The 22,980-nt window shown below is 43.9% G+C and overlaps 1 protein-coding gene across 1 annotated transcript in view; it reads left to right on the top strand.

Moving 5' to 3' along the window:
- ITIH6 (inter-alpha-trypsin inhibitor heavy chain family member 6) overlaps positions 1-22,980 on the top strand; it is a 38,640-nt gene that overhangs the window by 3,959 nt on the left and 11,701 nt on the right. Inside the window, exons 2-7 of the mRNA XM_075835224.1 lie at positions 45-80; positions 18,662-18,816; positions 21,598-21,708; positions 21,890-22,137; positions 22,220-22,389; positions 22,470-22,586. Of these exons, the coding sequence (XP_075691339.1) occupies positions 45-80; positions 18,662-18,816; positions 21,598-21,708; positions 21,890-22,137; positions 22,220-22,389; positions 22,470-22,586 (837 nt within the window). The remainder of the gene's footprint in view (positions 1-44; positions 81-18,661; positions 18,817-21,597; positions 21,709-21,889; positions 22,138-22,219; positions 22,390-22,469; positions 22,587-22,980) is intronic.

Consider the following 22,980-nt stretch of genomic DNA (forward strand, 5'->3'; position numbering starts at 1 on the left):
ACTCGTAAAAAAATATCTCATTTTTTTGTATTTCTTTCATATAGAGATTCAAGCGTCACATCCGAGCAGCCAAGACTAAGGTAAGAAAAAAAATAAAAAGAAGAAATCTGTAGATGTGTACATTTATACTACTGATCTTGTAAGATGCTTTGAGAAAAGGATTTGTTGTCCCTACAGCATCCCCAGTGGTGTAACTTGAAACTGCTGGGCCACAAATTAAAAAACTGTAGAAGTCCCAACTCCATGCGCCATTATCTATTACTAGTGTCTTCTTATGTGGCAGGGGGGCCACCTCAGAGATGACCGGTTGCGATTGCTACATCTGCACTCCCTATAGCTATGCTCCTGAGCATCTCCAAAGTCACCTCTTTATTATAAAGTTAGGTGTTCCTGTACTTTTCTTTCTTGCCCTCATACTGAAGTTAAAGGGGTTGTCCACGAATAGACAACTGATGACCTATTCACAGAATGGGTCATCAGTATATGATCGGTCCCCGCACCGATCAGCTGCTCCGGGCCCCGGATGTTATGAATGGTATGCAGTAGTCTGAGCCAGAAGCAGATGGCTCCGACCACTGCATATCGGCCGTTCTGCAGAACTGCAGCTCTACTCCTATTTAATGAATAGGTGCAGAGCTGCAGTACTGCAGCTCGGCCGCTATTCTGTGACCATAGCCATCTGCTTACGGCATGGATTTCCGGTGCCCCGAGGCAGCCGGAGCAGCTGATCGGTGCGGTGTCTTGGTGTCAGACCACCACCGATCATATACTGATGATCTCATCAGTTGCCCGTTCGTGGACAATCCATTTAAATTATTTCTTTGGAATCCTCCTAGGCTTCCTTTTACATGAGTGGGAGCGATCTGCAACATTCCTGTGCAGTATGGAGAGGCAGTATGTTGTATATCATATAGAACTTTCTGTGACCCTTTCTGTACATGTACTCAAACTGTGGTCACCTAAAAATGGCTGCTAGGGTATGTAATCCTAATTAATCTATGTAGTTACTGCAGCAATGTGAGGCCTTATTCACACGAACGTGTATTACGTCCGTGATATGTACGTGAAAATCACGCGCGTCGCACGGACCTATGTTAATGAATGGGGCCGTTCAGACAGTCCGTGATTTTCACGCAACGTATGTCCGCTGCGTAAAACTCCCGACATGTCCTATACTTGCAAGTTTTTTGCACATCACGCACCCATTGAAGTCAATGGGTGCGTGAAAATCGCGCACGGCACACGGAAGCACTTCCGCGTGCCGCGCGTGATTCGCGCTACAGTAGTAAAATAAATGAATGAAAAAAAGACAAGCACCTCCTGCTTTTATGTTTGTAAACATAAAAACAGAGTGTCATCACGCTGCCATATGCGCGGAAATCACGCAGGCACGCACCATATACAGATGCCACACTGAACATTTGCGCGCGCAAAATGCAGCGTTTTTTGCACGCGCAAAACGGACACGTTCGTGTGAATAAGGCCTGAGGTTTTTATGTATGTGCTATAAAGGAGGGGGATACGAATAAATAATAAACCAACATACATCTCAATCCTGACTTGCTTTGTAGTCCATTCCCGTCTTGTTCAGTCTTCACTTAATGTCTAATTTCAAACATGGAGATGTCCTTTAGTGGTTCTCCACCTTTATGGAAATCAAAGTTGATTGATGGACCATTATGAATCATCCAGGACCAGGATCCAGAAATGGAAAAGGGATTGTATAACATTTTCGTAACCAATCTCCAAAGAAATGGGTCGGAGTATCAGAAACAAGCGAGCTTTCAAATTCGTCCCTTCCGGCATTTCTCCTATTCCCAGCCCTCTTTGCAAAACTGACCAATGATAAAAGTAAAAAATGAGATGTCTTCCAGAAACAGCACCACACCTGTCCACGGGTTGTGTGTGGTATTGCAGCTCAGCTTCCTTAAAGTCAAATGAGCTGAGGTTTAATACCACACACAACCTATGGACAGGTATGCTGCTGTTATTGGAAGAAAGAAGACATGTTTTTTTAATCCTGTGTTTTTTTTAACCCTTTAAAGGGGTTGTTCCACCTATAAATATCATATTTCTTGCACAGGTCTTAAAAAATGAACAATGTTTGCTATTTACACCGTGTTCCAAATTATTATGCACATGTTATTTTTCGCTGATTTTCCTAAATAGTCGATGCAAATGACAGTCAGTATAATCTTCAAGCCATCAACCGTTGGAGTATAATGCGAATTTTATTGAACAAATCTACTAAGTTTTTTTTTTAGAAGTAAAAAACTCAAAATGCACTGTTTCAAATTATTACGCACAACAGAGATCAAAACATTTTAAAGGTTGTAAAGAGAACTAAAATGGTAATTTGTTGAATTTGCAGCATCAGGAGGTCATATTTACCGAAATCAAAAGCTCTTTCAATCAAAAAAAAACTTAGCAGGCCAAGTTACATGTTAACATAGGACCCCTTCTTTGATATCATCTTCACAATTCTTGCATCCATTGAATTTGTGAGTATTTGGACAGTTTCTGCCTGAATATCTTTGCAGGATGTCAGAATAGCCTCCCAGAGCTTCTGTTTTGATGTGAACGGCCTCCCACCCTCATAGATATTTTGCTTGAGGATGCTCCAAAGGTTCTCAATAGGGTTGAGGTCAGGGGAACATGGGGGCCATACCATGAGTTTCTCTCCTTTTATGCCCATAGCAGCCAATGACACAGAGGTATTCTTTGCAGCATGAGATGGTGCATTGTCATGCATGAAGATAATTTTGCTACGGAAGGCACGTTTCTTCTTTTTGTACCACGGAAGAAAGTGGTCAGTCCTAAACTCTACGTACTTTGCAGAGGTCATTTTCACACCGTCAGGGACCCTAAAGGGGCCTACCAGCTCTCTCTCCATGATTCCAGCCCAAAACATGACTCCGCCACCTCCTTGCTGACGTCGCAGCCTTGTTGGGACATGGTAGCCATTCACCAACCATCCACTACTTCATCCATCTGGACCATCCAGAGTTGCACGGCACTCATCAGTAAACAACACGGTTTGAAAATTAGTCTTCATGTATTTCTGAGCCCACTGCAATCGTTTCTGCTTGTGAGCATTGTTTAGGGATGGCCGACTAATAGCTTTATGCACACTTGCAAACCTCTGGAGGATCCTACGCCTTGAGGTTCGCGGGACTCCAGAGCCACCAGCGGCTTCAAATACCTGTTTGCTGCTTTGCAATGGCATTTTAGCAGCTGCTCTCCTAAACCTATTAATTTGTCTGGCAGAAACCTTCCTCATTATGCCTTTATCTGAACAAACCCGTCTGTGCTCTGAATCAGCCACAAATCTTTTCACAGTACGATGATCACGCCTAAGTTTTCTTGAAATATCCATTGTTTTTATACCTTGTCCAAGGTATTGCACTATTTCACGCTTTTCGGCAGGAGAGAGATCCTTTTTCTTTCCCATATTGCTTGAAACCTGTGGCCTGCTTAATAATGTGGAACGTCCTTCTTAAGTAGTTTTCCTTTGATTGGGCACACCTGGCAAACTAATTATCACAGGTGTCTGAGATTGATTACAATGATCCAAAGAGCCCTAAGACACAATCCCATCCATGAGTTTAATTGAAAAACTAATAATTAAATGTTTATGACACTTAAATCCATTGTGCATAATAATTTGGAACACGGTGTACATACTGATAAAAAAACAATCCAGTGAAAATGTCTGCATTTTATTTACATAGTATGGCGCCACCTCGTGTTCAAGGTTTATAGCAATGTGCAGTCCACCTAAGGCTTCGTTCACACGTGCGGTGGAGGCATCATTAGCAGCTTTCGGCATCAATTTTGCTATTTTTTACGGTAAAGTGACACCATGACGGAAACCCAGCAGCCCCGTCATTATTTTAGTAAGAATGACTATACTGTCATCTGCCAATATGGGAAGTAGTCTGATTCTGCTCAAAGCCCCCCCCTCCCCCCCCCCTACCGCAGCACAGATTAGCAGCAGCACCAATGGATGAGATTATTCCAATGGATTATTTTTATTTGCTAGAAAAACTGCAAATTACTTGACAACACCCATTTACAGCATTTCTGGACTTTTGCCCCGTTAAGGATTCATGGGCTAACCCCATTAAGCTATGTTCAAAATGAAGATCGGTAGGTGTGATCATGGAGTGTGGATATGTTTTAAATCATATATAGTCAATGAAGTACAACCTATATAACAGTAGTTATTTCCATGTCATCATTTACAAACGAAATCCTTAATTCAAGGGTTCTGTTCCTTATTTTGGGATAGCAGTCTTTTTCGAGAGTAAAAATGGATGGATAACATGGGCAATGATAATGTAGAAACAGTCCTTGCAGTTGGTAGGGGTCCAGGATAAATCTTATCCACTTACCTTAGGACTTGTGTTAACTGTCCACAGGCAGCAGGGTTGGATTGACTTTTTGAGCACTGCTCAAGGGCCCAAGGCCAGAGTGGACCCACAGCCACTCAATCAAATGTAGGGGTAGAAAATACACCCAAGGGTCTGCCTGAATGGGTGGGGAGGTCGGGTGGATTTTTTCCTTTCCTGATAAATAAAATTTTCCTTACTTCTATTAATCAGGTTTGTTAAAAGTGATGACATCAGTACAGAAATATTTTTTCCTAAGCATCTCACCATGTATCTTTTCATGGCGGACATATCGTTGCAGTTTTTAATCCTTGCCATCTTGTATGCATATACGGTACTGATTAAATAATACCTCTTGCAAAGATCTGTGCCCGCTTCTACTAAGAGAAATATTTCAGGAACGTGAGGTGGGATGTGAACTCAACAGCCCTGTGGTCCTTGCCTGCTGGAAAAAAAAAGTATAAAACTCCTCATCATTGACATTTCACAATGTGGCAGTGTCCCCCATAAATAAACACGTAGAACGTGTTCAGTGAATCCCATCATGTAACCTGTCATAAGTAATATATAATTGTATCATGCAACTTCCAGTGTAACTTATCATCCAGGCATCCTATGGCCGTAAAATAGTAAAACATTTTTGGATATACTTGATTTTATTCTCATCCACAATGTCCCCAGATTGGCCTTGATTGGCTGCCACGGTCATGTGACATGTTGTCAGTATGATGCCACATCATCGTGCACAGAAGTAAATATAGGACCTGATGGGGACCCAGAGAGCGGCAAGACAGAAATAGACGGGTATCGGTATCGCAAATATATTCAAAAGATTATTTTACAGCTATAGGGATATTTATTTTTCTAAACCCAGAATATCACTCTAAGGAGTTAATTAAGAGGGGGGTCCACCATTCAGCACCCTCTTGTCTTTGTCAGAGCGTAGATTGGCTACAAAGAGCATCTCTCACTCTGGAGGACCCGGAAAATCCATACATTACATGAACAGCCTATTCATTTCAGTAGAAACAGTGTAATGCTTCTATTCCCCCGTGGGGGCACTGCAGGATTTTTTTTTTAAAAAGCTGACTGGTCCCCCGCAGCTGATCACTGGAGGCCAGGGCAGCTTGACAAGAACTTATCACTTAGGTACCATTCTAACAAAAAGGGATTGTTCAAAGGGGACAGACCCCATTGATCACACGTTGATGGTTTAATAGGCCATTGATATATATTCCTGGGATTCCCATTCAATGTCTGGTATCCCATCCTTTTCACAATGTGTTGAGGGTAGTTAAATGGCATCATGCTCACATTTTTTTTAAACATACCCTAAAAACTGCAAGCTGATTCGTTGCTTGGTGAAAAGAAATGACGGCGTATGAGTAGATGTGTGTAGTCTTTTGTATGAGTAGATGATGTGTGTGTAGTCTGGAGTATGAGTAGATGATGTGTGTGTAGTCATGTGTATGAGTAGATGATGTGTGTCTAGTCTTGAGTATGAGTAGATGTTGTGTGTGTAGTCTTGAGTATTAGTAGATGATGTATGTATAGTCTTGAGTATGAGTAGATGTTGTGTGTGTAGTCTTGAGTATGAGTAGATGATGTGTGTGTAGTCTTGAGTATGAGTAGATGTTGTGTGTGTAGTCTTGCGTATGAGTAGATGATGTGTGTGTAGTCTTGCATATGAGTAGATGTTGTGTGTGTAGTCTTGCGTATGAGTAGATGATGTGTGCGTAGTCTGGAGTATGAGTAGATGATGTGTGTGTAGTCTTGAGTATGAGTAGATGATGTGTGTGTAGCCTTGCGTATGAGTAGATGATGTGTGTGTATTCTTGAGTATGAGTAGATGATGTGTGTATAGTCTTACGTATGAGTAGATGATGTGTGTGTAGTCTTGAGTATGAGTAGAGGATGTGTGTCTAGTCTTGCGTATGAGTAGATGATGTGTGTGTATTCTTGAGTATGAGTAGATTATGTGTGTGTAGTCTTGTGTATGAGTAGATGATGTGTGTGTAGTCATGTGTATGAGTAGATGATGTGTGTCTAGTCTTGAGTATGAGTAGATGTTGTGTGTGTAGTCTTGAGTATTAGTAGATGATGTATGTATAGTCTTGAGTATGAGTAGATGTTGTGTGTGTAGTCTTGAGTATGAGTAGATGATGTGTGTGTAGTCTTGAGTATGAGTAGATGTTGTGTGTGTAGTCTTGCGTATGAGTAGATGATGTGTGTGTAGTCTTGCATATGAGTAGATGTTGTGTGTGTAGTCTTGCGTATGAGTAGATGATGTGTGTGTAGTCTTGCATATGAGTAGATGTTGTGTGTGTAGTCTTGCATATGAGTAGATGATGTGTGCGTAGTCTGGAGTATGAGTAGATGATGTGTGTGTAGTCTTGAGTATGAGTAGATGATGTGTGTGTAGCCTTGCGTATGAGTAGATGATGTGTGTGTATTCTTGAGTATGAGTAGATGATGTGTGTATAGTCTTACGTATGAGTAGATGATGTGTGTGTAGTCATGTGTATGAGCAGATGATGTGTGTCTAGTCTTGAGTATGAGTAGATGTTGTGTGTGCAGTCTTGAGTATGAGTAGATGATGTGTGTGTAGTCTTGAGTATGAGTAGATGTGTGTGTAGTCTTGCGTATGAGTAGATGTTGTGTGTGTAGTCTTGCGTATGAGTAGATGATGTGTGTGTAGCCTTGCGTATGAGTAGATGATGTGTGTGTAGTCTTGAGTATGAGTAGAGGATGTGTGTCTAGTCTTGCATATGAGTAGATGATGTGTGTGTATTCTTGAGTATGAGTAGATGATGTGTGTATAGTCTTACGTATGAGTAGATGATGTGTGTGTAGTCTGGAGTATGAGTAGATTATGTGTGTGTAGTCTGGAGTATGAGTAGATGATGTGTGTGTAGTCTGGAGTATGAGTAGATTATGTGTGTGTAGTCTTACTACTTCTATTTCCCAAATAAAACCGTGTTTCCCAGTAACTCATATAGTAATTATCACTGAACTAGTTTTCTGTGAGCTTTGCCTTGTATGGAAGATCTCCTGTCCGGGCTCCGCACTTATGAATGGCCCTTTCTTTTTCAATATCCAGTAATATCATCGTGTGATGTGTCAGGAATTTCCTAGTGAATGTGGAGAATACAGCGTAAACATTGCGGAATTTCCGCAATGGAATTGTGTGCGGAAATTCTGCAGCATTTACAGTAGCAGCAAAGTGGATGAGATTCAGAAAATCTCATGCCCACGCTGCGGAAAAAAAACGCAGAGTAAACGTTAATAAATTTAATTCCGCTGCATGTCAATTTATGCTGCTTTTTTATTGATTTTCCATTGCGGGTTTTACCATTGAATTCAATGGGAATGCAAAAACCCGCAACAGAAAGCGACTTTTGCGGCGTCTTCGCAGTGATTACGCCGCAAAAAACGCAACTATGAAAAAAATCATACTTACCCAGATCATGCTCCTTCCTGCAGTCCGGCCTCCTGGGATGACGTTGCATCCCATGTGACCGCTGCAGCCAATCAGAGGCTGCAGAGTCACATGGCCTACATCGTCATCCAGGGACGCAGGATTGGACGTCGGAGGAGGGAGGGGGTCAGTTTAAACGTCTTTCTTCCGCAGCGGATATTCCGCTCAAAAAACGCACATTGTGGTGCAATTTTTTGGATAGAAGGTGCTGCTGGTTCCAGGTCGGACACGCTGCGTGATTTTTACACAGCGTATCCGCACCATGGGAACACGGCCTTATAGTGCTGGATCAAGAACGTGGTCACAGTCCTTGTGCAGTCATCTGCTATATGATCAAATTATATATATTTATATACATCCAAGTGTAACTGCAGTCCCAGAGGGTTTATGGAGCTCTTTATTGCGGCATCTGTGGCTGGCACACACTATTATAGAAGCATCCGTGTCAGGTGCACTGTTATGGGGGCATCCGTGGCTGGCACACACTATTATAGAAGCACCGTGTCAGGTGCACTGTTATGGGGGCATCTGTGGCAGGCACAATCTATTATAGGAGCATCCGTGTCAGGTGCACTGTTATGGGGCATCTGTGGCTGGCACACAGTATTCTAGAGGAATCCTTGTTAGGTGCACTGTTATGTGGACATCTGTGGCTGGCACATTGTCATGTGGAAATCTATGGCAGTCACTTATGTGAGCATCTGTAGCTGGCACACACTATTATGGGGCATCTGCGTCAGGCTCACTGTTATGGGGCATCTGTGGCAGGCACACTATTATATTATGGACATATGTGTCAGTCGCACGGGCGAATCTGTGGCTCTGGCATATACTGTTATAGGGGCATCTGTGTCAGCCGTATTGTTACCGGGACCCTCGGTGGCAGGCGCTTATTGGGGTATGTGTGGCTGACGCATTGTTACGGGGGCATCTTTGACTTACTCAACCTATTTTTAACTTCCCAATGTTGAAGGCTATGCTAAAGCACGTTGTAACAGCCCCTCTGCTCTCTACATTCACAAAATATAGACTGTTCTATATAGCAGGAAATGCATTCTGCACGCAATACGGGGAAAGCCGTAAAGGGGTATTTGGATTTCTTATTTCTCCTATTACCTAAATGGGTACGTTTGACTCATGTGTGGCCTGCCATCATTCTATGCTCTCAGCAGAGTTTCATAAAGTTGCCCTATAGTAAAGCTCATCCTGATATTCCGGGTGCATGAATATCATACCAATATGACAGTGAAGACTGACACACAGGCAGAGCATTAGGCGTGAGTAAAATCAAATATTCTCTTAATCCCTAGGGAGCCAGAGGGCACTGCAGGTCATAATCCTGTGTAATCTTGGACGTGTAGATGATTTTTCCAGTGGCTGTGTCTGTGTAATGAAGTCACATTGAAGGTAGCCGGTGTTTTAATGGTTCCTCTGAGGCCGGGGAGTGGAGGCCATAGGATGATCACGTGTGTCTTCATAGACAACTGTCTGAGAGCTTAAACATATGGACATTAAAGAGAAGTCTGTTTCTAGAAGGTAGTAAAGTGGTCGCAGAATTTTTTTCCTTTTTTCATTTGGGCCGCGATTTTTAGATGTTTTCAATTTCAATAGAACTTTGTGCTTAAAGGGAAATGAACAAATTAAATTTTTCTTTGTATTTAAGAGAGAAGAGGGTTTCTTGTAGGCTAAGGCTGCATGTCCGAGCTGTGAACAAAAAATGGACACACACGAAGGAAAATAAGAAGCCCTGAAAACTGATAATCTGTCTTATTAGGCTGCGTTCACATGTCACCTTCGCAAAAAAATGCATTTTGACCGCATACTAAGCGTCAAATACCCACCAACATTTAAAAAACTAAAATATATAAGGCCCTCAACAACAATCCCCATACAGGTGTGTCGTGCGTACCATGCAAAATTTGCTCCTAGAATACCACAGGTGCCCTCCACTTTGCCTGGAACAGAGAAACACCCAAATAATGCCAGAGAAGCCCCCTACGGTACCAGAGATGCCTCCATACAGTGCCTGTTATAACCCCATACAGTGTCAATGATGCCCCATACAGTGCCATAGATCCCTACATGTAGTGCCAGATATGTCCAAATACAGTGTCAGAATTGGCCCCTATAGTGCTTGAGATGAACCCATACAGTGTCAGAGGTGCACCTTTAGGGTATGTTCACACGGCCAAATTTCAGACGTATACGAGGCGTATTATGCCTCGTTTTACGTCTGAAAATACGGCTCCAATACGTCGGCAAACATCTGCCCATTCATTTGAACGGGTTTGCCGACGTACTGTGCAGACGACCTGTTATTTACGCGTCGTCGTTTGACAGCTGTCAAACGACGACTCGTAAAAATACAGCCTCGTCAAAAGAAGTGCAGGACACTTCTTTCAGACGTTTTTGGAGCTGTTTTCTCATAGACTCCAATGAAAACAGCTCCAAAAACGAGTTGGTAAAAAAATGAGTTGGTAAAAATGCGAGTTGGTAAAAAAACGTCTGAAAAGCAGGGTCTGTTTTCCCTTGAAAACAGCTCTGGATTTTCAGACGTTTTGGTTGACTACGTGTGAACATACCCTAAATGTGTTGAAATACCCACATATAGTGCCAGAGATGCCCCATACAGTGCCAGACATACACCCATACAGTGCCAGAGGTGTCACCATACATTGTCAGAGGTACACTTTTAGGCTGAGTTCACATGGGACAGATACGCAGCGTATACCGCCCTGTGCGCCACAGGGAATTCCGGGCAAAAAAACGCACCAAACTGTGTCCGCTGTGAAAAACTGCCATATAGTGCCAGTAATGCCCCATACAGTGCCAGAGTTGTCACTATACAGTGTCAGAGGTGCCACCATACGTATTACCTGATGTGAATATTGATGTGACACTGATATATGAGGGACATGGACGTCATTTTGTTGTTAGCTGTTGTTTCTTTTTTATCCTTGTTCCCATTATATAGATATATCTTTTTTTTTTGTACATCATTTTTATTAGAACATTTTCGCTTTTTGGTGCAGTAACAAAGGATAGGTACACAAACAAGATATCGTCATACAATAACACATATAAAACAGTGTACACTAAAGAAATACATGGCATCAAAATTCTTAAATTGAGAGCCTATAATCCCTTCCCCCACCACAAAAAACATGACCTCAACATCCTGAGAATATAATTCTGCAAGATTATACTGCGTTATGGCCCCCTAAAATGCCTTTCAAGAACTCCCTGTTAGGCTGGGTTCACACGAGCACATTAACGTCCGTAATGGACGGACGTATTTCGGCCGGAAGTCCCGGACCGAACTCAGTGCAGGGAGCCGGGCTCCTAGCATCATACTTATGTATGACGCTAGGAGTCCCTGCCTCTCCGTGGAACTACAGTCCCGTACTGAAAACATGATTACAGTACGGGACAGTTGTCCTGCAGAGAGGCAGGGACTCCTAGTATCGTACATAACTATGATGCTAGGAGCCCGGCTCCCTGCACTGAGCTCGGTCCGGGACTTCCGGCCGAAATACGTCCGTCCATTACGGACGTTAATGTGCTCGTGTGAACCCAGCCTTATACCAAGCAGTATATTTAAATGGTCTGACCATCTCTAATATCTCTAAACCAGTATAGTGTGTTTCAATAAAAGTTTTCCACTTGGTAAACAACTTCTCGGCTCCAACTTCTTTGCGCCGTTCCACTTCTTTGCGTTCTAGCCCCAACAAAGATTTTAATTGTCACAATCCTATCCCTCCCTGGCACCTCTTTTTCCAACCATTTGGGAGCCACCACAAGTACCACATGTACCAGAGGAGGAGGGGATCTCAGCCTCTGTCTACTATTATCTTCGGTGGTCTGACTTGGTGGAACAGTAGTACTTGAGGGGGACATAGGGAGTCTTACTTTCCAGTGATCAGTTCTATATGTTTGGATCATCTGCCAGTATTGTCGAGTATGAGTACAATCCCACACCCCATGCCAAAGATTCGTAAGCCGAGTATCACATTAAGGGCAAGCAGTTATGCTATCTGGGAAAAATGGTGAGGGAAGGATATTGAAACCATAGTGAGCAGAATGCATCAATTTAAAGTATGTTTCGCTCCATCGCTCATTTAGTATCCATCCATCCATGTTTCCCATCCATCGAAAATAACCTTTCCCTATCAGGGTCCTGTGTCCATCTCTCCCATACTTTAAACATAAGTTTGGGGTTGATTTCAAGAAATTCGTTTCTAAGGGCCCTATAAAGGCCTGAATTAGACACTCTATGAGTTGTCGGGCTTATGACTTCATCTAGGACAGGGGTCTCAAACTCGGCCGGGTAAGTGGGCCACATATAGAAAAAATGTGAAGTTGACAGGCCGCATTACTTTCGAGTTTGATACAATACTAAATTATTGTTAATCAATTAGTTATTTGATCTACTATAACACTATATTACTAGAATAATAATAATAATAATAATAATACTACATTACTATAATAATACCGCTAAGTTAAAAATGTGAGATATTTCTCCACGTGCTTATTTCAACAATCCAGTTTTCCAGTTTAAGGGCACGTCCAGACGTGGCGTAGTTTTTCCTCTGCAAATGTTGGTGCAGATTTGGGGCAATTACGCAACTAATCTGCACCAACATTTGCATATTTGACAGGTAATTCAGACGTTGCAGAAAAGACAGCGGACTTGCCACAGATTTCAATTTTTGAATTGCAAAGGCTGAAATCCAAAGTGACATTCCGCTTCTTCTCCGCAACAGACAGTGCATGCTGCGGACTGAAAATTCTGCACCGCAGCCTATGGTCCGCTGCGGAGTTTTCCGCAATGTCTGAACTAACTTGCCTAAAAGTGTATTGAAACTGTAAAAAACGGCCGCTGGAGAATTCCACTGCGTACAGTCTGCAGCGGAATTCCACAGCAATTCCGCCACGTCTGGACGTGCCCTAAGTGTCGCTAAATGCAGTCCGGCTGCTCAGTTAGCAGTGTTTGGCAGACACACATGTCAAGATTGGGCAGCCCCTTTTTAGATAGTGCCACAGTGCCCTCTGTGGATGCTGCCACAGTGCCCTCTGTGGATGCTGCCACAGTGCCCACTGTAGATGCTGCCACAGTGCCCTCTGTAGATGCTGCCACAGTGCCCTCTGTAGATGCTGCCACAATGCCCTCTGTAGATGCTGCCACAGTGCCCTCTGTAGATGCTGCCACAGTGCTTACCATAGATGCTGCCACAGTGCCCTCCATAGATGCTGCCACAGTGCCCTCCATAGATGCTGCCACAGTGCCCTCCGCAGATGCTGCCACAGTGCCATCTGCAGATAATGCCGCACACACCCCAAGTAGATAGCTCCATTGGGGCTCCCTCTAGGAGTGGAATCCCCAGTCTGAACGTTGCCGAAGCTTTGGCTGGGGATTCCTCTACTGTTGGAGCCCCTGACGTCACTGTCCACACACAGTGACGTTAGGAGATCCTCCTGGACCGGAATGTGATATCAGGGGCAACCCCAGAGCCGGAGTCCCAGAGCAGAGCACTAGTATAGGCTCTGCGCCGGAACTCTCGGGAAGCCATTAACATCAGTCTCCATATATGGACAGTGATGTCAGGCGCTTGCCCAGAGCTGGAGTCCCGGAGCAGAGCCGCTTCTAGCACTCTACCTGGGATTCCATCTCTGCTCATGACATCACTGTTCATATATGGACATGGATGTCAGGGGCAACCCCAGAGCTGGAGTCCCGGGCAGAGCGAGAGTAGGCTCTTCCTGGGACTCCAGCTGTGCTCCTGACATCACTGGGACTCCTGCTCTGGGCAAGCCCCTGACATCACTGTCGATGTATGGACAGCGATGTCAGATGCTTCCCCAGAGTCCCAGAGCAGAGCCTATACTAGCGCTCTGCCCGGGACTATGCTCTGGGGAAGACCCTGACAACACTGTCCATATATGGACAGCGATGTCAGGGAATTCCACAGAGTCCCAGAGCAGAGCCTATACTAGCGCTCTGCCCAGGACTCCGGCTCTGGGGAAGCCCCAGACATTGTGTGTCCAAACATGGACACCAATGTCAGGGAATTCCACAGAGTCCCGGAGCAGAGCCGATACTAGCGCTCTGCCCGGGACTCCGCTCTGGGGAAGACCCTGACACACTGTCCATATATGGACAGCGATGTCAGGGAATTCCACAGAGTCCGGAGCAGAGCCGATACCAGCGCTCTGCCTGGGACTCCGCTCTTGGGAAGACCCTGACACACTGTCCATATGTGGACAGCGATACCAGGGAATTCCAGAGTCCCGGAGCAGAGTCTGTATTAGCGGCTCTGTGTCCCGCAGGCCGCAGATGACAGCCCCAGGGGCCGCATGTGGCCCGCGGGCCGCGTGCTTGAGACCTTTGATCTAGGGTATGGGTAGTGGCCTCCAAAGACAGATCCCTCAATCTGGATACACAGAAAGATCACACCTGGGGTACCTTTAAGAAGTTAACCTCAGACGTCCGCAGTTTAGTCCGAATTTCGAATGGGGTGAGCCATCTCTTATCTTCCCCATGTATAAAATCTCCTGCGCAACTAATTCCACTAGCTTCCCAAGGAAAAAGCGCCCCCTTCCACCCCAGAGGGAAGTCCGGATGTCCCCATGGAGACATGTGTTTGGGAAGTAGGTGAGGTAGACTAAATAAATTAGACTCTTCCAAGAAACGCGCCAGTGGTTCTAACGCTAAGTTGAAAAGGAGAGGTGACAAGGGGCAACCTTAACGTCTACTCTTAAATAACTGAAAAGGGGGTGGCAAAAAACCTGGGGTATGGATACGGGCCTGTGGATCTGTATAAAGGCCACTCAAAAAAAGTCCTAAACGCCCTGTTGTTATGCATTTTGTCCAACACCAGCCAATTCCCAGCCAGTCCCATTGAATATTATCGAAGGCCTTTTCGGCGTCTAGCGCCAACAAAACTGGTCTGATACCTGGCTGAGGATGATGTTGCACTGTTTCCAGCACCGTTAAAACTTTTCGCAAATTTGCCACCGCAGCGTGACCCCTAACAAACCCCACTTGGGAACTCCCCACTAGATCAGGCAGGTATAGAGCCAGACGGTCTGCCAATATCTTTGACCAAAGTTTTTTATCTTGGTCTATCAACGATATGTGTCGATATGACCCTGGGTCCATAGGGTCCTTCACTTTTTTGGGCAATACCTTGATGTGTGCCATTTTAGCCTCAGCAGGGAATATTCCTGACCTTAAACAGGGTGTTATAATATTCAGAAAGTAAAGAGCTGATATTGTCTCGCATGGCTTTATAAGATTCTTCAGCACACCCATCCGGGCCGGGGGCTTTACCCTTGGGAAGGATTTTAATCATTCTCTGGATTTCCTCAGTAGTGACATCTGCGTTAAGCAGCTCACATTGATCCTGAGAAAGTCTAGGCAAATGTATTTTCTCCAAGAATTCCCTACTTTTGTGTAAGTCAATAGGAGTATCAGCATATAGAGCCGGGTAAAAGGTACGTAGAATGGTATTTATCTATTTGGGATCTGACGTGGGTATTCCCTGTTTGTCTCTAAGGGCCAAAATATGTGTCGGAGTGTGCCGACCCTTCACCAGACGTGCCAACAATTTCCCAGCTTTGTTACCATATCTAAAAAGATCAACTTCAACTGGGTCAGTACAGTGAGGCCCATTGTCCCCCTTAAATTCTATCCACCATCCCTGGAGTTTTTTAGGGAAAGCCTCGTCCTTTGATACAAAGGAAGGAAAACGCCATATGTAATACGTTCCCTTAGGTATAGTATCAGCATAAGTGATCAAAACCGGGGAGTGGTCAGATTTAACCAGGTCTTCACTCGATGCCACTGTCAGGCGACGTGTGAAGGTCTCACTCACTAAGAAGTAATCTATGTGAGACCACGATTGGTGGGCATGGGAATAGTGAGTGAATTCCCTGGCGTCAGGATGTAACCATCACCAAGCATCCGTAGGAGTAGTATGAAGTAAGAAATCTGTTAAAAGTAAATCCCTGTGGCATTGGGATGGGGCTATCATACTCCAATCTTCCCCTGACATCAGTAAGGTATTTAAATCTCCCCTTAACACCACAAGCGTATTGTGGTCCTGTTAAATATGCGTTTCCAACTTGCGAAAAAAACGTGTACTAGCGTTATTAGGGCCATATACATTGTATAAACTCACTGTAGATATAAGAGTTGAATATACCAAGTTAGGGATGATTTAGGATTACAAGGATTAGGTTCCAGTGAGGGGTTGTCCTTCTCAGGATGGGTGCTCCATTATAGAAAGATTTGAAAGGCCATCAATATGTTAGTCTGGGGTCTGAACCCCGAGACCCCCACCAATCAGCTGAATGAAGGGGCGATGACACGTGTTGGAGTTCCACAGTCCTTCACTGTTGAACCAGACATAGTGGCACTTTCATCCAGACGGCTGTACCAAGTACTGCAGCTCAGCCCCATTCAAATTAAGCCGCCCTTTTGTTCTGCTGATCGGAGCGGTCCCAAGGGTCTAAGGTCCTATTAGACTGGTAGATATTCTTTCATGAACGAGCGACGAGTAATGATTTAGCCAGTCATTTGCGTTCGAAAGACGGTCTATTGCATGGGACAATGATTTCTAAAGATTTTCGCTTTTCAGTCGTTACTGCGATCATTGCTCGTTCCCCCCCCAACTCATCTCTGAACTGGAAGATTTCTGATTAGACGAGGAGATGTGGCGACGACGAACCATAATCTTTCGCTCAGGTAGATGCCAGGGGTCCACGGAAACCCAACGATTTATCGTTCGTTCTTTGATCGTTGCTTGCTATTTCACATGATTATCCAAAAATTTGTACGATAATCACTCCGTCTAATAGGGCCTTAAGGCTGGTCATACGCTTTAGGTAGCTGTCGGCGGAATGATAGTTCGGCCAACCGCTATTCCAAATGACTCCTCCATACAGATGCTCGTATATGGAGGATCAGGCACATCAGGTGGTTGTCCGGTTTAGCTTCTCTATTTCTCTTTTGGTGTTTTTGATACACTGGTTTTGTATTACTATGTTCACATTGCGTCGTGGTTTGCGATTATAGCGCAGTGCCAGATCTTTTGTCCGGTGGATATCACTGGGGCCCGATGGCCCCTATTGATTTATAATGGGGTCCATCAGGGTTCCTCGTGGGATCCGTAGTTGCAGGCTTTGACGTAGTTGTCAACAGAGCGTTACACTAAATGCATTCCTTCTGTACTTTTTGACATTGAGTAGACGGTACCATGTTGAACTGGAGATCTTTTGAATTTAAGAAAAATATCAAATCCTCTTCTTGGAAAATGTCTTCTTGGTATAAATCAACAAACACAATCTCCTCATAACTCTTTCCCTGTATGTGGCAATTATTGCCATGTTTCTTGTAGTCTTAGAAGTATTTCTAATATCTTCCAGACTGTTCCCTCCATTGAAAAAATGGAACCCTTTGAGGTGCAGTTTGTATCGCTAGTTCCCAGCATGCTTTAGGGCTTTCATATAAATGTTTGTACCTCACTATAGACGTGTCTTCGCCCTGTATACTACACCAAGTGTATACAGGGATGTTACCACGGGAGTAACATACAGATTGATAAACATAAAGAGAGGAGATTAAAGGAGGGAGAGGAGAGCAGAGAAGTGTCTGTGTGTAGGAAGACTCAAATCCATGATCTCAGAATGGCTGACTATGCTTGCAACTTTCTGTTTCCTATTATAGTTGGAAGGGCAGCTCCGGAAAACAAACTGCTGCTCTCACAAGTGAAATTCTGAGTAGTCTTAGAGGACAAAAGCATTCATGAGCATATGTATGAGAATTATTATTTGGGTATAGAGGCACCTTAAAGGGTTTTCTTTTGGAGATATCACAAATATATGCCATTTGTAAAGGATTTGCCAGACACAGCTTCTGTGTCAACACCCATGGGCAATCAGTCTGCACCTGCTCCTATGTCTGTGAGACTGACTCCATCTTCCACCACTCAGGATGGCAGGCTTAGGAGTGGGAGAGCCTATCACAGCCTGGCCAGACGGAGCTAGTTCCCGCCCACTGTCTATTTATACCTGCCTTTCCTGTTCCTCCTTTGCCTGTGATTCTTCTATGCTTGTTTCCTGGCTTGCTGCTGCTGCTTGTACTACTCATCCTCTGCTTGTTATTGACCTTGGCTTTCTGACCACTCTCCTGCTCAGCGTTTTGTACCCCGCTCTCTCCTGGTTTGACTCGGCTCGTTCACTACTCTTGTTGCTCACGGTGTCTCCGTGGGCAGCTGCCCCGTTTCCGTAGCTTCTGTGTACCTATGTCTGTTTTGTCTGTCTTGCACTTACTGAGCGTAGGGACCGTCGCCCAGTTGTACCCCATCGCTTAGGACGGGTCGTTGCAAGTAGGCAGGGACTGAGTGGCGGGTAGATTAGGGCTCACCTGTCTGTCTCCCTACCCTGTCATTACACCATTGATGTTGGATCCGCAGGTGCCATGTGCCAAGCGATTGCTAGAATGAAGTGGCAGTGGCACTAGGAAAGCACTGTGCCCCTTCATCTCCTGTCAGGTCCGCTCAGCTTTTTCTGTGTGGTCACATGATTGGCCATTGACTATAATACGCTGACCATGCGGCCTCCAGGTTAAGCCAAGACAAAGTAACCTGGGGCTTTCCTATTGCCAGAGGTTACAGTGCTCGTCCGATCATAGCGTTATCCCAGACAACGCTTTTAAGAAAACAAGGAATACAAATAAATGTATTAATATATGTGTATAATAATAATCAATGTATTTTATGTCTCCTAGTTGACGATCAGCAGCCTCTTCATTCAATCTACCATAGTCTCCCGCTATGCCTTTACCAAGGTGCAGACTGTTATGGTCAACCCTCATGCTGAATCTAAGGAGGCGATCTTTGACTTGGAGTTACCCAGCTCGGCATTCATCTCTAACTTCACGCTGTAAGTAGAGGGATCTTCTCACCACACACTGAAGTTACTTGTTCAAGCTTTCTTACCAAAAAAATTACTCGGGGTACCATGTTAAACTATGTATATATTATAGTGGTTTTCTCCAAAATGCATGTGGACTGTCATGTGGTTATTCCTACCTCAGTAGGCACAAGGTTAGGGTTAGTACAAACATAGAGGTCTCATGAAAGATACTGGTTTTCCTTGCGGAGATCCACATAGTATTTTCCCGCTGTATACATTCCTCTACCTAGCATCTTCTTTGTCCGGTTTGACACCGCACCAGCACCTCTTGGTCACCAGACTTGCGGCATCCCCCGCCGCCGTTCTCCTCCAGGTCCTTTGCCATCTGCTAGTGCATGCGCTGAGTCCTCCTACCCTAAAGGACCAGCATGCGCCAATTCACCCAGCTGTCCCAGAGTACATAAGGTACACTCTCCATTGATCTGAGCCTGAGCAACTGGCTCCATACCAGCCTGCTAAAGTTATTCTGCTGTATTGCTTGTCTGGATAACTGTTACCAACTGTGCCTGATCTTGACCTCATCCAACCATGAGTGATCGTCTACCACCTTCCCCGATTTCTGCTTGTATTGACCATGTATCTTGCCTAGTGTATTTGGTACTTTATCTTTTTATATCAGAAGTTGCCAATAGAGACCTCTCTGGGAATTCCTTAGACTCTGCTCCCTGGATTAGCCCTACGCCAAAACCGTTGACAACACAGTGGGTTAACACAATCCTCTGCTAACCATAAGTATAAGAGGGGAAAGAACAGGAAACACTTGTACATTGGTGCCTGACTATGGTCTCATTTTCATATGAACAGTTCTAGAAAGAAGAGCAGCTCTGAAGCACAAACTGCAGCTTCAACAAGTGAAATACTGTGCGTTCATGAATACATTTATCTATTACATTTATTTCTCCTGAAGAGTTCACTCAGGTAGCAATAATAAACCCTCTAGATCTGTTGGTGAGAGTGTAAGTGAGAATATCGCTATGTAATTATAACATGGAGGCTTGAACAGAGAAAGTTGCTGCCGGTTTCATACCACTATGCTGATGTTGGCCAGAAAATAATAATTCAAAAATAATCCTGTGCTTTGAAGTCAAGTTTGGAAAATGACCAAGGATAAACAGAAAAGAGGAAAGAAATGGTGCAAGTCATCCTCAGGCACACACAGCTCCCGGTCACAAGGGAAGGTTTTGTCACTGCGGCCAAGTTAATCTTGGCCGGCCCCTGTCCTCCTAAAGTTTACGCTGGCCGTCCGTCTATGCGTGTCTCTCTAAAACTTCAGCTTGCCTGGAGACCTAGACACAGAAGAGCTGCTGTATTCAGCCCCCCGATTTTTTTTCTATTTAAAAAGGAATTAACATCAACTGCAATGTCTTTAATTTGGAGTCAGGGACAGTGATGGACGTTAGGACACAAACATCTCATATTGGCCATCACTAATGAATTCTAGCTAAGTTCAGGACACAGTGTCCTGGATTGTAAATTACAACTGGGAATAAAGACTGTTCCTTCTAATCATATGCGGAGCTCTCAACAAAAATACTCTCCAAGGTATTCTACACATCATGAATGGTGCGGCTACTGCAGACTGTCCTAATTTTGCTTGAAAGATGGGTGGTCTGTTAGCTTAAAGGGACCCTTATGGCTCAAGAATAGGGTCAATGCACTTCAGCGTGAGGAGCAGTTAAAGGGATTGTCCATATATGTCACTTTAGATCCCCCTTCATAGATGAAGAACAAGTGTCTCCCTTTGAACCTTTTGTTTTTAGTCCAAGGAACACTTTATCGCATTCCCCAATTTTTTTTCACCTATATCCGAGATATCCAGACTTACAATATACATTGTACGGCTTATTTATCATTAAGAAAACAATCAAAGGACTACAATTTAATTTATCTTGGCCTCAAATCCATTAAAAAATAAAAATCTAAACTAGAAAAGTTTTTTTTTTTTTAAATTGTCTGTTCCCAAATATGAACCTAATTTTAGTGCCACTGCAAATACCTACCCATTTCTCGGTAATATGCTACACATACCACCCATCATGTAAATCCATATTCACAGGACATTTTAAGCCCTGACCCGATCCGCCCCCAAAATAGCCAAGAAACCCCCAATTTGAGGCATATTTGCATAAGCACACCCCTTCTGAAGACTATATAACGTGTATTTCTAGCCAAAAAGGAAAACTTGGTTGTGTTCCTGAATTCTGATTTACATTGGTGTGGTATCTACATCTTGTATGCTTCAGTTTCACGGACAAGCAGTAACTGATAGTTACTATTCTCAGGCATATTAATTGTCATGGGGCTAATTTCTGTAATCCGGCCACCTAAAGAGTCCGTTCTCCCGCTTTCCCATTTGCTTGACTGTCAATCACAATGAGAAAACTATCACATATAGAGTGTGAAACAAGAGTCTTTTGATGAAGGGCTGATCACACCAATCATTTATATAATCTGTGAGAAGACCTGACATCAAGTCTTCAATTTCCCTGCAGCACCTCCACAGGGGAAATAAAGTATTACATTCTGTCTTTTAAAATTAAAGGCCTGTCAATTTAAAACATGTGGAGTCCTCCAGAACGAGAGATGCTCTTTAAAGTTGTTCTCCATTCTGGCAAACAGATGAAGGTCTTCAATGGGGTTGGGGACCCTCCTTTACTAACTCAGAATACCCTAATATGGTTTCTAAAAATGGGTTTTCTAAACCAGTAAACCCCTATAAAAAAACCTCATAGAATCCTGTACTTACAGGTCAGTTAATGGTAAAACACATGTGGCGGAGGTCAAGGAAAAACACCAGGCCAAGAAGATGTATGATGAAGCAAGGCGTCAGGGAAAGACGACAGCTCATGTTGGGACAAGGTAAGATACCAATATGTCTATACCACCCATTAAATTCCATCTGAATTCCTAACGAATAATTGTCTGGTCCCATCAGGCAATGGCCCAAATTTGTTTAGGCCGTTGTGCGCGAAATCAAAAAAATTTCAGCAAGTCATATATCAAATAATATGTATTATGTATCTCGACTTCATCACCATAGGGATCGAGAGACGGAGAAGTTCCGTGTGTCTATGAATGTTGAGGCTGGTGGAGAAATTACCTTCACGTTGACCTATGAGGAACTTCTGAGAAGACAACTGGGGAAATATGAGCACTCTGTTAGCGTGAGGCCTGGTCAGATAGTGCAGAACCTCACCGTGCAGGTGACAATCTCTGAAAGGACCGGGATCGAGTACGTGAAAGTGCTACCTCTACGGTCCAGTCGACTGCTTACCAACACTGTACGAGGTGGGTATCAATAACTGAACAGAAAGCTAAAATGACACCAAATCAACTGATTTTGGTTGAAAAGTATCTATGGTTCCTACAGGTGAGACAGCAGCACCTCGATCTACTGAGATAGGGACGAGTCCACACTGTGCGCGAATCACTTTCCAGCCAACACCTGAGGAGCAAGCTGCCCAATCCAACTCTGGTATTGCTGCAGATTTCGTTATCCAGTATGATGTGACCTTGAAAGACCTTGCAGGTGATGTTCAGGTAAGTAAACGGATGTTCCGACCCCCTAGACTTGTAGTATATGACATAACGTAAAGTCATTTGTCATGTTTGTCACTCAGATCTACAATGGATATTTCGTTCACTACTTTGCTCCACGTGGACTTCCAGCAATCCAGAAGAACGTGATCTTCGTTATAGACGTCAGTGGGTCAATGTTTGGCACCAAAATGAAACAGGTGAATTTTTGGGTGTCAATTTTGAAGTACATATGGTTAATTTGGCATTTTTTGCCCATTCTGTGCCCTCTTTTCAGTGACAATTCCACATTAATTGGATATTAGTGGTATGAACAGACTGTCCAGGAATTGCCTTAGGTGTAGGTGACCTGTGGAATTGCATAAGGCATATCAGCTGCCCATGCTAAAGAGGGTGCCACTAATGACCTGGTGCCCAAGCCCTACCACCACCACCACCACCACCATGAATCTTATATTAATTGTATAACAGCTTTATATAGATATTGTATAGCACTTTATGTATGGAGCTTTTATTTGGTTACTGTATGTTGGTATTATTTGAGCACTGTATGGCGGTATTTACATGATGTGGCACTTCTACTTAAACAGTAGG

The sequence above is a fragment of the Rhinoderma darwinii genome, chromosome 8 (assembly GCF_050947455.1).
Source record: "Rhinoderma darwinii isolate aRhiDar2 chromosome 8, aRhiDar2.hap1, whole genome shotgun sequence".
Classification (NCBI taxonomy): Eukaryota; Metazoa; Chordata; class Amphibia; order Anura; family Rhinodermatidae; genus Rhinoderma; species Rhinoderma darwinii.